The 14,614-nt window shown below is 32.1% G+C and overlaps 1 protein-coding gene across 8 annotated transcripts; it reads right to left on the minus strand.

The window, feature by feature from the left end:
• Positions 1 to 285: 285 nt before the first annotated feature.
• Positions 286 to 13,258, minus strand: LOC120087358 (putative helicase MAGATAMA 3). Of its 8 annotated transcripts, XR_016532028.1 has the most exons (9): positions 13,175 to 13,258; positions 12,077 to 12,113; positions 4,855 to 4,891; positions 3,882 to 4,007; positions 2,683 to 2,760; positions 2,428 to 2,533; positions 1,367 to 1,624; positions 985 to 1,181; positions 286 to 759 (listed from the first exon to the last, which is right to left on the minus strand). XR_016532028.1 is itself a non-coding variant. In XM_090317658.1 (8 exons), exons 1-4 carry the CDS (start codon positions 5,872 to 5,874, stop codon positions 2,715 to 2,717), a joined length of 315 nt encoding a protein of 104 aa, XP_090173784.1. In that variant the 5' UTR covers positions 5,875 to 6,003; the 3' UTR covers positions 286 to 759; positions 985 to 1,181; positions 1,367 to 1,624; positions 2,428 to 2,533; positions 2,683 to 2,714. The 8 variants fall into 8 exon arrangements, 4 of the variants coding, with proteins under 4 accessions (XP_090173784.1, XP_090173782.1, XP_090173783.1 ...); XR_016532029.1 differs by lacking the exon at positions 4,855 to 4,891; XR_016532027.1 differs by lacking the exons at positions 12,077 to 12,113; positions 13,175 to 13,258 and adding an exon at positions 5,762 to 5,878 and having other exon boundaries at positions 2,683 to 2,753; positions 3,882 to 4,305.
• Positions 13,259 to 14,614: the final 1,356 nt, after the last annotated feature.

Consider the following 14,614-nt stretch of genomic DNA (forward strand, 5'->3'; position numbering starts at 1 on the left):
ATTTTAAATGAAAATTATTAAAAATTCAAAAATTAATCAAAACAAAGTAATTCATTTAAACAAAGAGAAATATATATATAAAACTCGGGTTGGGTTAGGTCAACCCAAATATTTTTTAGTCTAGCCACTCAATCCAACCCAATAAAAATAGAAAAAGTTTAATCCAATTCAAGCAAACAACAAAACTAATCCAACCCAACTCTTATATTTTGGGTTGGATAGTCTGAATTGTTCGAGTTGTCGGATCATTTAAATATCCTACTATGAGTAACACAAGAGATTAGATTAAAGGAGAAGAAATTAAACACCATTAATTAGTTTAAAGCATAATAATAATAAAGCGTAGTAACACCCTTGAACATTTCTAGAACAGTAGAATTGAAACCCTTAAATATAACAAAAAGCTTCATAGTTTGAAGAAAGCTTCGAATCCTCCCAAATTTTAGCATCTTCAAGAAATTAATAAACATAAGGGTTCCGTAATTTCCTCAATTTCTAATGCCTTAAATGTCTTCTCACCTATTTTCTTCTGCCCTTCCATCTTTTTCATTCTTCGATGAGTATGCCGCCAGGGTTCGAGATTGAGGACGATACAAGTTGTAGCTTCTGGGCCCTTGAACGAATGATTAGTCCTTAAAGTATGGTTAGAGCATTATCCTTGTCCATATTAGCTTCATTTTCATGCTTCGAAATTTTCGCTTCTTGCAAGTTCCACCATTTTCCGACCATTAAATCATCAATATCTTTCTCGACATCCGTCTACAAAACAATGAAAAAAAATCATCTTCAATGCAATTCATTAAAGTTAGAAAGGGAAGAAAAGTCTAAAGATGAAATTAGCTAATCAAGGTAGGGTTTTCCGTTTGGAATTACTTTCTTAGTACTTAAAAATACTCTTTTTAAGTATTACTAAGAAAATAATTCCAAACAGGTCTGTGATGTGAAAGATTATATGGAAACAAAACTGTGTACGAATAATGTTACCTTCCAACTAGATATTACATTGGCCAAGTCCTTATCTTCATCAGCATGGAAGAAACAACCACGGTTCTAGGCATAAAAAACTAAATCTTCCCAAATAGAATCACTCTTTGATAGTGTATTGAAGTTCCCCAAAATCCACAAACAGTGTCTATTTTATAGCATTTCAATATAAGGAAAAGTTATCTTAAAACCAAATGCTGCAAAAAAAAAAAAAAAAATAATAATGAAATAATAGCTTTTGAATGTACAAACCCTATCTATTAGAAAAGCCTACTATTCCGACCGCGTCGAAGTTTGGTAATATTGTTGGTCTAGTTCGCGGCTAGAGTTTTGATCAACATGAACATACAAAAGGAAAAAGTATATCAAGTTATATTGTTACCTAGCTCTAGTAAGAGCGACATTGTTCTCTGATTACTGGATAAGAACCTGATCGATGAACTTCTATTTGATCGTACGGTAGAAATGATAATGATATCCTCCTCCCCACCTTGGAATCCATCAAGTGAGCTCACTCTTACTTTAAAGCTATTACAGTTATTATAGTTTCTCCCAAGTTTGTGTTCAATGGAAGCTACTTAAGCTGAATAAGGTGAGATCACACCAATGCTAATCTTTTCATTTGAGTCCACACATGTTGCTGCAAAACATATAAATAAATATTTTTTTTTTTTAAAAAAAGAGATTTTCCTTTCTCATTAAGCAACATATTATTTTGTCCCAGTACAACAACAAGAATGCGTCAAATCAAAGTAATTGGAATATATATTAATCTATAAAAGGGAAAAAATAGAGAAGAAAAAAACGGTTGATCATTATATAAAGGGAAAAACAATACATATTTGGTCCTAGATTTTAGGTTTAGATTTTAGGTTTAGCTAGTTTTCTTTTAGTCCGTAGATTTCAAGATGTTACATTTTTAGTTTTTAAGTTTTGAGTTCATAGGTTTAGTCTCTAAATTTCAAAATGTTACAATATTACTTTTAGGTTTAAGTTTCTTTTTTTTTTTCGATTTGGCCCCAAATTTCAAGATTTATGTTTTTAACCTTAAATTTTTACTAAATACTCACTTCCAGTCTTTAGTGTTAATATATATAATTAATTTAAAAGAATTATAATTAATTTTAAAACTTCACTTCATCCTAATTTTTCATTAATTAATTATTGACATCAACGCCAAAGACTGGAAGTGAGTGTTACATTTATTAAAAAATCGAGGTTAAAAATATAAATCATGAAACTTATAGATCAAATTAAAACAAAACTCAAACCTCAGAAGGTAGAAAGGTAACTTTTTGGAAGTTAGAGACTAAAATGAAATCAAACTTGGAACTTAAAAAACTAAAAGTGTAATATTTTGAAACTTAAGAACCACATAGAAACTAAGTCCAGCAAAAACCTAGGGACAAAAAAATTGTTTTTTTCTCTTGTATATATGTGTACCTTTTGTTGTTCAATTTGTGAATAATTTGCAGCACAACATCAACCTCTAGCATATTTTTCCAACTTTGTGTAATGCCATCCCTCTCTTCTCTTCCCTCATTTATATCTATGAAAGAATATGAACCAAACATGTGACCATGAAGAAAATTCTTCACATAGGCTTTAGTTTTGACATTAGGGCCATCTGAGATTTGGCTTGAATAAAACTTTTGAGTTTGGAAAACAGCTTATAGATGGATGCATTCTACACTGTACATTCAGAAGATGCTTTTGATGGCCCAATGAACTCAACCTCTCAAACAAGCTTCTTCCAAACTTGGCTTCATCTGCAACCTTACAAACATATAGGAAGCAAAAAAAAAAAAAAAAAAGAAAAAAAAAAAAAGAAAAGAAAAGAGAGAGAACTAAGAAAAATATATATAAAAAAAACGAGTTACACAATTAGTTCTTGAACTTCAAAAAATGTCAAATAAGTTCGTTCCTATAAACTTTTGATGTTGTGCCTTGATAGATCTCTTGAGTTTTTGAACTTTCAAGTTTTGTTATAATAAAAAGCTTTAGTTATTAAACATTTTTAGTTGTCAAAATGAGCACAACTCAATTGGTATCAAGTTTATACGATAACTTTGAGATATGAGATTTGATCCACTAACCCACAATTGTCAAAAGGAAAAAAAAACACTTTTAATTAAGTTTAGATCTACTAGAAACAAAATAAGAGTACTTCAATAGTAACAAATATATTTTAATGTTCAAGAATTTATTAGACATAAATCTAAAGAATAGTTACAATGTTTTAAAAAGTTAAAAGTGGACTTGAAGTTTTTTCTCTAGAAGAGGTAAGGCAATACAAGGTGTATGCCTCAAATGATGAATTAAGAACATTTTTCAAATCTTAAATTAGTATGACCAAGTATTGCCTAAACAAGAATGTCATAAAAGTGCGCACAAAAAAAAATAAAATAAAATACACCACCGCAATTTTCACTTAATTAAAAAATTCTGAATGAATGTATTTATCACCACTACTACTATCATTGATAAGATATGTTTATAAAATAATTTTTTGCCTTCAATGTTTTTAAAGTCACAGTAAAAATAGTTCAAGTTCAAATTGTCACAACTTAAACTTTGATATTTTCAAAGAATTAAACAAATCGCTATTACTTTTTAATTATTAAATAGAAATTTTAAGGCTCGGTACATTATCGCCACAAAAGCATAAACTTATTCTACAAGAGATATAAGCCTACGGTTCAAAGATGGCATGAGTGTCAAGGTTAAAAATTAAGAGTCTTGTCTTGAGGCGAGCCTCAAGGCATAAGTAAGCCTCAATAGCATTTTGAAACATTTAACATGTTCTTGGAGATTTAACCAAACTATAAATACGAGCACACATTCGAGGTAAATATTACTTAAAATTTTAAAGTTTAGAGAAAAAAATGTGTCCTTACTTTGCTTTCAACCATAGCAGGCAATTGGCATTCATCACCAATAAGGCAAGGAAATTGCAAAGGAATTGCAGCCTCACACTCGAGTGCAGCTTCATCCATCACCAATGTCTCCAATGGCGCCACATTCTGCATCGAATATGTAACGATCTGACCCTTACATAATAAGGTCCGATAGCTACGATATGCATACTTAGACTTTTCTATCATGAGATGAGTTTTAGTAAAAATTTCAAAAGAACGTATCTAAACTTTTATTAATTAGGTAGAAAACTGTATAAAAAGTTTATTTTACAGAACACCAAGATCCATAAAACATTAGCGTAGTGGTACAAAATGCATATATAGCCATAACAGTGAGTTTGATGGTTAGCCCTTTGAGCGACGTCCAGTCCTGCCACCTATGTTGTGTTCTTATCTACAAAGTCTGTAAAATAGGATGAGTATATATACCCAGTAAGTAGTTCCCACTTAAGGTAGTGACCAAATACACAGTCACATGCAACATGTCATAAAAACATATGATTGGGATCCAAAACATAAACTTATAATAGCATGAGGTGGTCGGTTATGCTTCCAATGTAAGTTCCTTCGCCCTAGTAAGAAGATGAATACTTAAGCGAAAACTAACCCATCAGATGATTAGTGGGTCATGCAGTCAGTAGGGCTAGAGTCGCATCCCACATCAACCATTAGCATAAACGTAAGGTTGGACTAGAGGGGTGCAACCATACATACCCTACTAGTCCCTAGCATAAACATAACCTAAGATTGGGCCTAGAGAGGTGCAACTATACATGCCCTGTTAGCTCTGTAAGCATAACCTATACCTAATTAAAACTTGATCTTAACATAATCATAAACAAACATAATGCATGGGGTCCCTTGTCAAGAAATGTGTTTTAAACATATAATGCAACATAACAAAGGTACACTACCATAAAACACTTAAAAGAAGGTGAAATAAATTATTTACCTCGACTGCGCTCCTAATTATTCCTTCTGATTTGGTCCTATAGATTTTATAAAGAACACTTATGATTAAATCTAGTTTTAAGACTATTTGATTAAGGAATTTGATGAACATAACTTATTTATTTACAAAATTATGATTGTTAAATATTGAGAGTATTAGTGTAATTATGTTGAATTATTTAATGATAATGATGATGACGACGATGATGATAAAAATAATAATAATATTATTAATATAATAAGAATTGTAATAATATTATAATAATAATAATAGTAGTAGTATAGTAGTAGTAGTAGTAGTAGTAGTACTAGGATAATAATAAAAACAACAATAATAGTAGTAATGATAGTAATAGTAGAAAGATAATAATAATAACAACAACAAGAATAGTGATGATGACAATAATCATAATAATAATAGTAGTAGTAATAGTAATAGTATAATGATAATAATAATAATAGTAATGGTAGTAGTAGTAATAATAGTAGTAGTAGTAGTAATAATAATAATAATATTAAAAGGAAGAAGAAGAAGAAGAGAGAGATGGAGAATGAAAAGTTAATATTTAGCGTTGTATCAGTAATAATATTATTAGTAGTAGTAATACTATGTAATAATAATGATTATGACAATAATATTAACAAAATTGGAAATCAATAATACTATAATCAAATTAATATTGTTAATAACAATAGTAATACCAACAATAAGAATTTTAATAATAGTAGTAATTTTAGTGAAACTTCAAACTTTACTAGGTAAAGAATATGAAAGTTTAATATCAATCTTTCAATTACTAAGGTCTTGATTGTAGTTTTAAATTATGTGAGTTTAAACTTGATATTCAACTAATTGCCTAAAAGATCTTAAAAGAAAGAAACAAAACCTCAAAAGTAAGGAAACTTACTTGTATGAATCCCAAAATTCAAGAAATGCTTCAAAGGATTTTGATCCCTCCATTTTCTTGTTGCAAAACATTACATCAAGCCTATTTATAGCCATCTCCCCACTGCCTTTCATTTGTATTATTATTGTTATTATTTATTTATTTATATATTTTTTAACCGACTTAATATCTTTCTTCTTTCTTCTTTATTTATTTATTATCTCTTACCTATTAACCGTCTTTATTACTTGTTGTTGTTGTTGTTTTTTCATTATTACTATTTTAAACTATCTTCATATTTTAATAGTTTTTATTATTAATAAAATCATTTCTTATAATCTCTCTCTCTTCTTTTTTGTAAGTGTCATTATTCTTATTTTTATTTTTTATTATTTTCTTGTTATCTCTTTTCTAACCAATTCAATTCAACTTTTATTATTTGTTATTATTGTTATTATTATTTTAACTTATCTAGATATTTCTCAAAAGTTCTTAATTATTTTATCTATTTATTTTGTTCTTAAATTTACTAGATTTTTCTACTTAAAAATCATCCCATATCATCATTATTTTATTTCTTAGAAATTTTATTACTTTGTTATTTATTTAATTACCAAACTAATGTTTTGTATGTTTTCCTTATTATTTATATACCACTTTTAATCTTAACGTATGAAATTTAAAATTAATCTTCTCCAACTAGTCTTAGAATTAATTTTAAAATTAAAACTTATAAATTTCCGTAATATTTATATATATACTTGGGTTGTTACATTCTCTCCCCCTTGAGAACTTTCGTCTTTAAAAGTTTCTTGGTTCTTAAATAGATAAGGGTATTTGACTCTCATCTCTTATTCTCGTTCCCATATAGCTTCTTCTTCTTCCTGATTTCTCCAGAGAACTTTCACTAAACTTATTTCCCGATTACGAAGTGACTTCTTCTCTCTTGCTAGGATGCAAACTGGAGTCTCTTCATATTCCAAGTTTTCACTTATTTATAGAGGTTCATAGTTTACTACATGTGGTGGGTCAAACACGTATTTTCGAAGCATTGATACATGAAAGACATTATGTATTGTAGAAAGGGTTGGTGGTAACGACAATCAATAAGCTACTTGGCCAACACGCTCCAATATTTCAAAAGGTTCAATAAAGCGGGGGCTAAGTTTGCCTTTCCATCCGAAACACATAACGCCTTTCATTGGTGCTACATTTAGAAATACGTGATTTCCTACTTTGAATTTAAGCTTTTTTCGACGGTTATCAGCATAACTCTTTTGTCTGCTTTGAGCTGTTCGCATTCTTTCGAATTAGCTTAATTGCCTCCGATGTTTGCTATACCAATTCAGGCCCTAGTAGTGCTCGCTCTCCGACTTCATCCCAATGTACAGGGGATCTGCACTTCTTTTTGTATAAGGCTTCGAAGGGAGCTATACCAATTGTCGCCTGATAACTATTATTATAAGCAAATTCTATAAGGTGCATTTGTGAATCCCATGCTCCAGTAAAATCCAAAGCACATGCCCTCAACATGTCTTCTAGGATTTGATTAACTCGTTTTGTTTGGCCATTAGTTTGTGGATGGAAGACTGTGCTGAAATTTAGTTGTGTGCCCATTGTTTTCTGCAAACTTTTCCAGAACTTAGAGAAGAAATGAAGGCCTCGATCTGAAACAATTGATACTAGGACTCCATGTAATCGGATGATCTCTTTTAAGTACATTTGAGATAGTGCTTCTGTAGTGTGAGTAGTCTTGTAGGTTAGGAAATGGGCCGACTTGGTGAGTCACTCCACAATCACCCAAATCATGTTGTGGCCTTTAACAGTTCTTAGGAGTCCTGAGATGAAGTCCATGGAAATATGCTCCTATTTCCATTCTGGAACATTTAAAGGCTGGAGGAGTCCTTGTAGTCGTTGCCATAGAGCTTTCACCTGTTGACAAACCAAACATTTACTTACATAGTCGGCTATATCCTTTTTCATGTTACACTACCAGTAATGTGCTTTCAAGTCTCGGTACATCTTGGTACTCCCAGGATGTATTGAAAAGCATGATTCGTGAGCTTTCTTCAGTAGTTCTTTCTTGATTTCTTCATCATTTGGTACACATAGACGTCCACGGTAGAGGAATGCAGAGTCTGGAGCTGTAGAGAATTCACTGGTTTCTCCATTCTCTGACTGCAGTTGTTTGTTTAGGTATTTATCTGTTTGTCGTGCATCAATTATCTTTTGCCTTAATGAAGGACTTGCAATTGGCTGTGTTATTCGAGTTATGATGGTTTCTGGTATTAGTGAGATCTCAACTCTTTCAAGGTCATCCATTATGTGTTTGGAGATGGTACTTAGAGTTGCCGTGTGAGCTGACTTTCTACTAAGAGCATCAGCCACAATGTTAGGTTTTCCTAGATGATAGAGGATCTCACAGTCATAGTCTTTTACCAATTCTAGCCATCTTCGTTGTCTCATAATTAACTCCTTCTGGGTAAAGAAGTACTTAAGGCTTTTATGATCTACATAGATTTGGATCTTTTCCCCATATAAATAATGTCTCCATATCTTTAAAGAAAAGACTACAGTGGCTAACTCCAATTCATGAACAGGATAGTTTTATTCATAAGGTTTTAGTTTTCTTGAAGCATATGCTATTACCTTTCCGTGTTGCATCAATACACAACCAAGCCCCTTCTTCGATGCATCACTGTACAGAGTTAAACCCCCTGATCTGTCAGGTATAGTGAGAATAGGGGCTGTGGTCAATCTTTCTTTTAGTTCCTGGAAGCTTTGTTCACATGCTTGGTTCTAGACAAAAGGGTTATTCTTCTTGGTGAGGTTAGTTAAGGGTAATGCTATACTTGAGAAATTCTTCACAAATCGTCTATAATATCCTGCTAATCCAAGAAAGCTTTGCACCTCGCTTACTATTGTTGGGCGAGGCCACTTGCTAACTGTTTCAATCTTAGCAAGATCCACTGAGATTCCTTCTTGTTTTACAATATGCACTAGGTAGGCAACTTGTCGCGCCCAAAACTCACTCTTAGAGAATTTGGCATACAACTTTTTATTTCTTAATATGGAAAGAACATCCCTAAGATGTTTTTCATGTTCTGCCTCAGACTTGGAATACACCAGAATATCATCAATAAATACGATCACGAAGTTATCAAGATAGTCCTTAAAAATTCTATTCATCAAGTCCATGAAGGCTGCTGGGGCATTAGTTAATCTAAAGGGCATCACAACGAATTCATAATACCCATATCTTGTTCGGAAAGCAATCTTGGGTATATTAGGCTCCTTGATTCGTAGTTGATGATATCCAGATTGTAAGTCTATTTTGGAGAATACTGAGGCTCCTTGTAATTGGTTAAATAGATCATCAATGCGTGGGAGTGGGTACTTATTCTTTATTGTCAACTTATTCAACTCTCGATAATCTATACATAAACGCATTGATCTATCCTTTTCTTAACAAATAAGACAGGTGCTCCCCATAGAGACACACTGGGGCATATAAATCCCTTGTCTAACAATTCTTGTAATTGTATTTTGAGTTCTTTTAACTCTGCAGGTGTCATTCTATATGGTGCTTTAGATATTGGTTCAGCTCCGGGAATTAGATCTATACAGAATTCTTTCTCGACTAGGTGGTAAACCTGGTAGCTCTTCTGGAAATACATCTTCAAACTCTCTTATTATAGGAATGACCTTAATTTCATCCTTTTGGTTTCGTAAATCCACGACGCTTGCTAAATATGCCCAAGCCACATGGTTGAGCAAATGTTTCATTTTTAAGGCTGAAATTATTCTTGGGGCTGATTATGTATTAGAACTCTTAAATTTAAACTTGGTTCCTGTTGGAAAGGTAAATATGACCTCTTTATTATGGCAATTTATGCTTGTATAGTTTACTGCTAACTAGTCCATACCTAGTATTATGTCAAAATCACTTATGTCTAGGATGATAAGAGTCATCCCTAGTTTATGTCCTGATACTGACAATTCGCAGTTTTCCATTGTTGAGCTGGCCAACAAAGATACTCCAGCAGGAGTAGCTACGGATAGAATGTAGCCTAAGGGTTTTGATGTTAGTTGAGCATGTTGTGCAAATGTTGTAGAGATGAATGAATGACTAAAGCCCGAATCAAATAAAGTGAAGGCATAATACCTGAGGATGGGTAATGTACCTGTAACAACTGCATCTTGATCCTCTGCCTCTTGACATGTAACAGCAAACACCTGCCCTTTCTGTTGTTGGGTAACCTTGTTACTGGTAGGTTGGGTGGTCTGGGCAGTTGATACTTGGTTGACGAGCTTTGGGCAAGCATTTTCATAGTGACTAGTCTGGCCACAATTGAAATACACTCCTATGTTCTGAAGACATTGCCTCTGATGGTGTTTTCCACAACTTCTACACTTAGGATATGTGAATGTTTGACTCTTCTATTGTGACTGTACGCTCTAAGTGCTTTGGGAAATTTTTGCTTGCCGTTGTGAACATTGGAAGCCTTGTTGGGTGAATTTCCTCTTTTGATTTGGCATGAATCCTCGTTCAGAAGTTGAGGTTTTGGCAGCAAGATCTACTTCCATGAGTAAGGCCGTTTCGAGGGCAAGGGCATACTCTTTGTGTCGAAAAGCAGTAACCATGCCCCGAATGCCTTCTCTTAATCCCCAAATAAACCTTTCCACCTTCTTCTCTTCTGCGTCCACTAACCGAGGAACAAAGTAAGATAAGCAATCAAATTTCCATTCATACTCTGCCATTGACATGTTCTCTTGATGAAGATTAAAAAATTCCACTTCCTTTTGATATCTCACTGTCAAAGGAAAATACTTGTTGTAAAAAGTCTGACTGAATTGCTGCCATGAGATTGAACATTTGATTGTTCTTTGTGCGGATTCCCACCAGAACTTTGCATCTCCTCTTAACATGAAGGTGGCACAATTTACTTTCTGTTCTTCTGGAATGTTCATGAGGAGGAAAATGGTTTCTATTTCTGTTATCCAAATCTTTGCTATAGTTGGATCCACAGATGATCAATCAAATGTTGAAGGATTGAACTTCCTGAATTTTCGAATGATCTTCGAGTCATTTGTATCGTTGGTTATGTGGTGGATGAGGTTGTGTTTCCATTACTCATATTCTATATTAGTATTTGTAGTGCATCTGGTGTAAGTAACACGTAAGGTATTTGTCCATTTCCTTGATTTTGAACCCTTGTAGATTCACTTTGAGATCTGCCTCGTCGTGTTGGAGCTCGTTGTGGTGGCATTTGGTACACACATTCTTTCATAGTAAGGAAGCAATCTAATCTTTTTTTTTTTAAAACTCATACCTATGTTTACTAAATTTTTACTAAATTACTTATTTGAAAATTCCTTACCAGCGTATTTGGCATAACTATGAGCATCACTTAACAGGTTCAACCATCAAACACCACGACTCTTTTAATGTAGTAGAGTCTACTTGGCTCAAATGCTCTGATACCAAACTGTAACGACCTGACCCTTACATAATAAGGTCCGACCGCTACGACATGCATACTTAGATTTTTCTATCATGAGATGAGTTTTGGTAAAAATTTCAATAGAACGTATCTAAACTTTTATTAATTAGGTAGAAAACTGTATAAAAAGTTTATTTTATAAAATACCAGGATCCATAAAACGTTAGCGTAATGGTACAAAATGTGTATATAGCCATAATAGTGAGTTTGATGGTTGGCCCTTTGAGCGACGTCCAGTCCTGCCACCTATGTTATATTCTTACCTACAAAGTCTGTAAAATAGGATGAGTATATAATATACCTAGTAAGTAGTTCTCACTTAAGGTAGTGACCAAGCATAGTCACATGCAACATGTCATGAAAACATATGATTTGGATCCAAAACATAAACTTATAATAGCATGAGGTGGTCGATTAGGCTTCCAACATAAATTCCTTCGCCCTGGTAAGAAGATAAGGACTTAAGCGAAAACTAACCCATCTGACGATTAGCGGGTCATGCAGTCAGTAAAGCCAGAGTCGCATCCCACATCAACCATTAGCATAAATGTAAGGTTGGACTAGAGGGGTGCAACCATACATACCCCACTAGTCCCTAGCATAAACATAACGTAAGATTGGGCCTAGAGGGGTGCAATCATATATGCCCCGTTAGCCTTGGAAGCATAATCTAACTTGATCTTAACATAATCGTGAACAAACATAATGCATGGGGTCCCTTGTCGAGAAACATATTTTAAACATGTATGCAACATAACAATAATAATAATGCAACATAACAAAGGTACACTACCATAAAACACTTAAAAAAAGGGTGAGATAAACTACTTACCTCAACTGCGCTTCTAATTATTCCTTCTGATTTGATCCTATAGATTTTATAAAGAACACTTATGATTAAATCCAGTTTTAAGACTATTTGATTAAGGAATTTAATGAACATAAATTATTTATTTACAAAATTATGATTGTTAAATATTGAGAGTATTAGTGTAATTATGTTGAATTATTTAATTATAATGATGATGATGATGATGATGATGATGATAAAAATAAAAATAATATTATTAATATAATAATAATTGTAATAGTATTATAATAGTAGTAGTAGTAGTAGTGGTGGTGGTGGTAGTAGTAGTAGTAGTGGTAGTAGTGGTAGTGGTAGTGGTAGTGGTAGTGGTGGTATAGTGGTGGTGGTGGTGGTAGTGGTGGTGGTAGTGGTAGTGGTAGTAGTGATAGTGGTAGTGGTAGTGGTAGTAGTGGTGGTGGTAGTCGTAGTGGTAGTAGTAGTCATAGTGGTGGTAGTAGTCGTCGTAGTAGTCGTCATAGTCGTAGTAGTCGTTGTCGTCATCGTCGTAGTAGTATAACAATAATCATAATAATATAATGATACAACAACAAGAATAGTGATAATGACAATAATCATAATAATAATAGTAGTAGTAATTGTAATAGTATAATGATAATAATAATAATAGTAATGGTAGTAGTAGTAATAGTAGTAGTAGTAATAATAATAATATTAAGAGGAAGTAGAAGAAGAAGAGAGAGAGAGATGGAGAATGAAAAGTTAATATTTAGCGTTGTATTAGTAATAATATTATTAGTAGTAGTAATACTATGTAATAATAATGATAATGACAATAATATTAACAAAATTGGAAACCAATAATACTATAATTAAATTAATATTGTTAATAACAATAGTAATGCCAACAATAAGAATTTTAATAATAGTAGTAATTTTAGTGAAACTTCAAACTTTACTAGGTAAAGAATATGAAAGTTTAATATCAATCTTTCAATTACTAAGGTCACTTTCATATGTTGATTGTAGTTTTAAATTATGTGAGTTTAAACTTGATATTCAACTAAGTACCTAAAATATCTTAAAAGAAAGAAACAAAACCTCAAAAGTAAGGAAACTTACTTGTATGAATCCCAAAATTCAAGAAATGCTTTAAAAGGATTTTGATCCTTCCATTTTCTTGTTGCAAAACAACACACCAAGCCTATTTATAGTCATCTCCCCATCGCCTTTTATTTGTATTATTATTGTTATTATTTATTTATTTATTTAATCGACTTACATATCTTTCTTCTTTCTTCTTTCTTCTTTCTTCTTTCTTTTTTATTTATTTTTTTTCTCTCTCACCAATTAACCGACTTTATTACTTGTTGTTGTTATTTTTTTTCATTATTACTATTTTAAACTTTCTTCATATTTTAATAGTTTTTATTATTAATAAAATCATTTCCTATAATCTCTCTCTTTTTTTTGAAGTGTCATTATTTTTTTGCTATCTCTTTTCTAACCAATTCAACTCAACTTTTATTATTTATTATTATTGTTATTATTATTTTAGTTTATCTAGATATTTCTCAGATGTTCTAAGTTATTTTATCTATTTATTTTGTTTTTAAACTTACTAGATTTTTCTACTTAAAAATCATCCCATATCATCATTATTTTATTTCTTAGAAATTTTATTATTTTGTTATTTGTTTAATTACCAAACTAATGTTTTGTGTATTTTCCTTATTATTTATGTACCATTTTTAATCTTAACGTATGAAATTTAAAATTGGTCTTCTCCAACTAGTCTTAGAATTAATTTTAAAATTAAAACTTATAATTTTCGGTAATATTTATATACATACTTGGATTGTTACAGAATACAGCTTAAACGAGCTCGATACCGTGCAAAAGAACAAAGAAGCAATCCTAAAGCAAAAGTCTCTAAGCCGTCCTTTGCTTGCACTTTGAGGAAGTCTAAATTCACTCAACGAATGTTTCAAAGATTTCAAAACCAACACACAATCATTTCTCCCCTTCAAAAACTTCTCATACTCGAGATTTTCGACAACTTCTTCTAATTTTTCGGAAAATAGCTTCTCAAGATCCTTGGAAACAACCCAATTGAATTCAACAAGGATTCAAAAGAATCTATCAAAATCATAGCACAACCCAACCTCTCAAAATTATGCTTCAAAATGGCTTTGGGAATGAGAGTGCAAAACATTGATATGCACTCTTTGAGTGAACAAGAAATGGTTTTATACTTCATCCTTACAAATTCTATAAAAGACTTGACTTTTTTTGGTCCTTTTTTGTCTTTTAAGAATGTTTGGTACTGAGAAACACAATTGCCTTCAAGAAAATCAATCATGGAAGAAAAACAATCCCTCCAACCATTTAATTGATTGAAGCACTTTTTAAGCCTTCCAATTCTATAATCCAAATATATGTTTTTATCAGAATCCCCAACTTTTAGCCTTTGTTTGTTCCCAAACAAAAGAATATCTCCCAAATTACAAAACAATCCTTTTGATCCACTGTCTTTCTCATGCATTTCTTGAACTAGAAGAA

This window comes from Benincasa hispida, chromosome 9, assembly GCF_027475165.1.
Source record: "Benincasa hispida cultivar pf3 chromosome 9, pf3_genome.v1.1, whole genome shotgun sequence".
NCBI lineage: Eukaryota > Viridiplantae > Streptophyta > Magnoliopsida > Cucurbitales > Cucurbitaceae > Benincasa > Benincasa hispida.

Coding starts and splice junctions, on each gene's coding strand:
- LOC120087358 (XM_090317655.1), bottom strand. CDS start 5,874: ATGAAAGGCAGTGGGGAGATGGCTATAAATAGGCTTGATGTAATGTTT. Junction 4,008..4,854: donor TAATTAGGAGCGCAGTCGAG/GTAAATAATTTA, acceptor TATTCGATGCAG/AATGTGGCGCCATTGGAGAC. Junction 2,761..3,881: donor CTGCTATGGTTGAAAGCAAA/GTAAGGACACAT, acceptor TATGTTTGTAAG/GTTGCAGATGAAGCCAAGTT.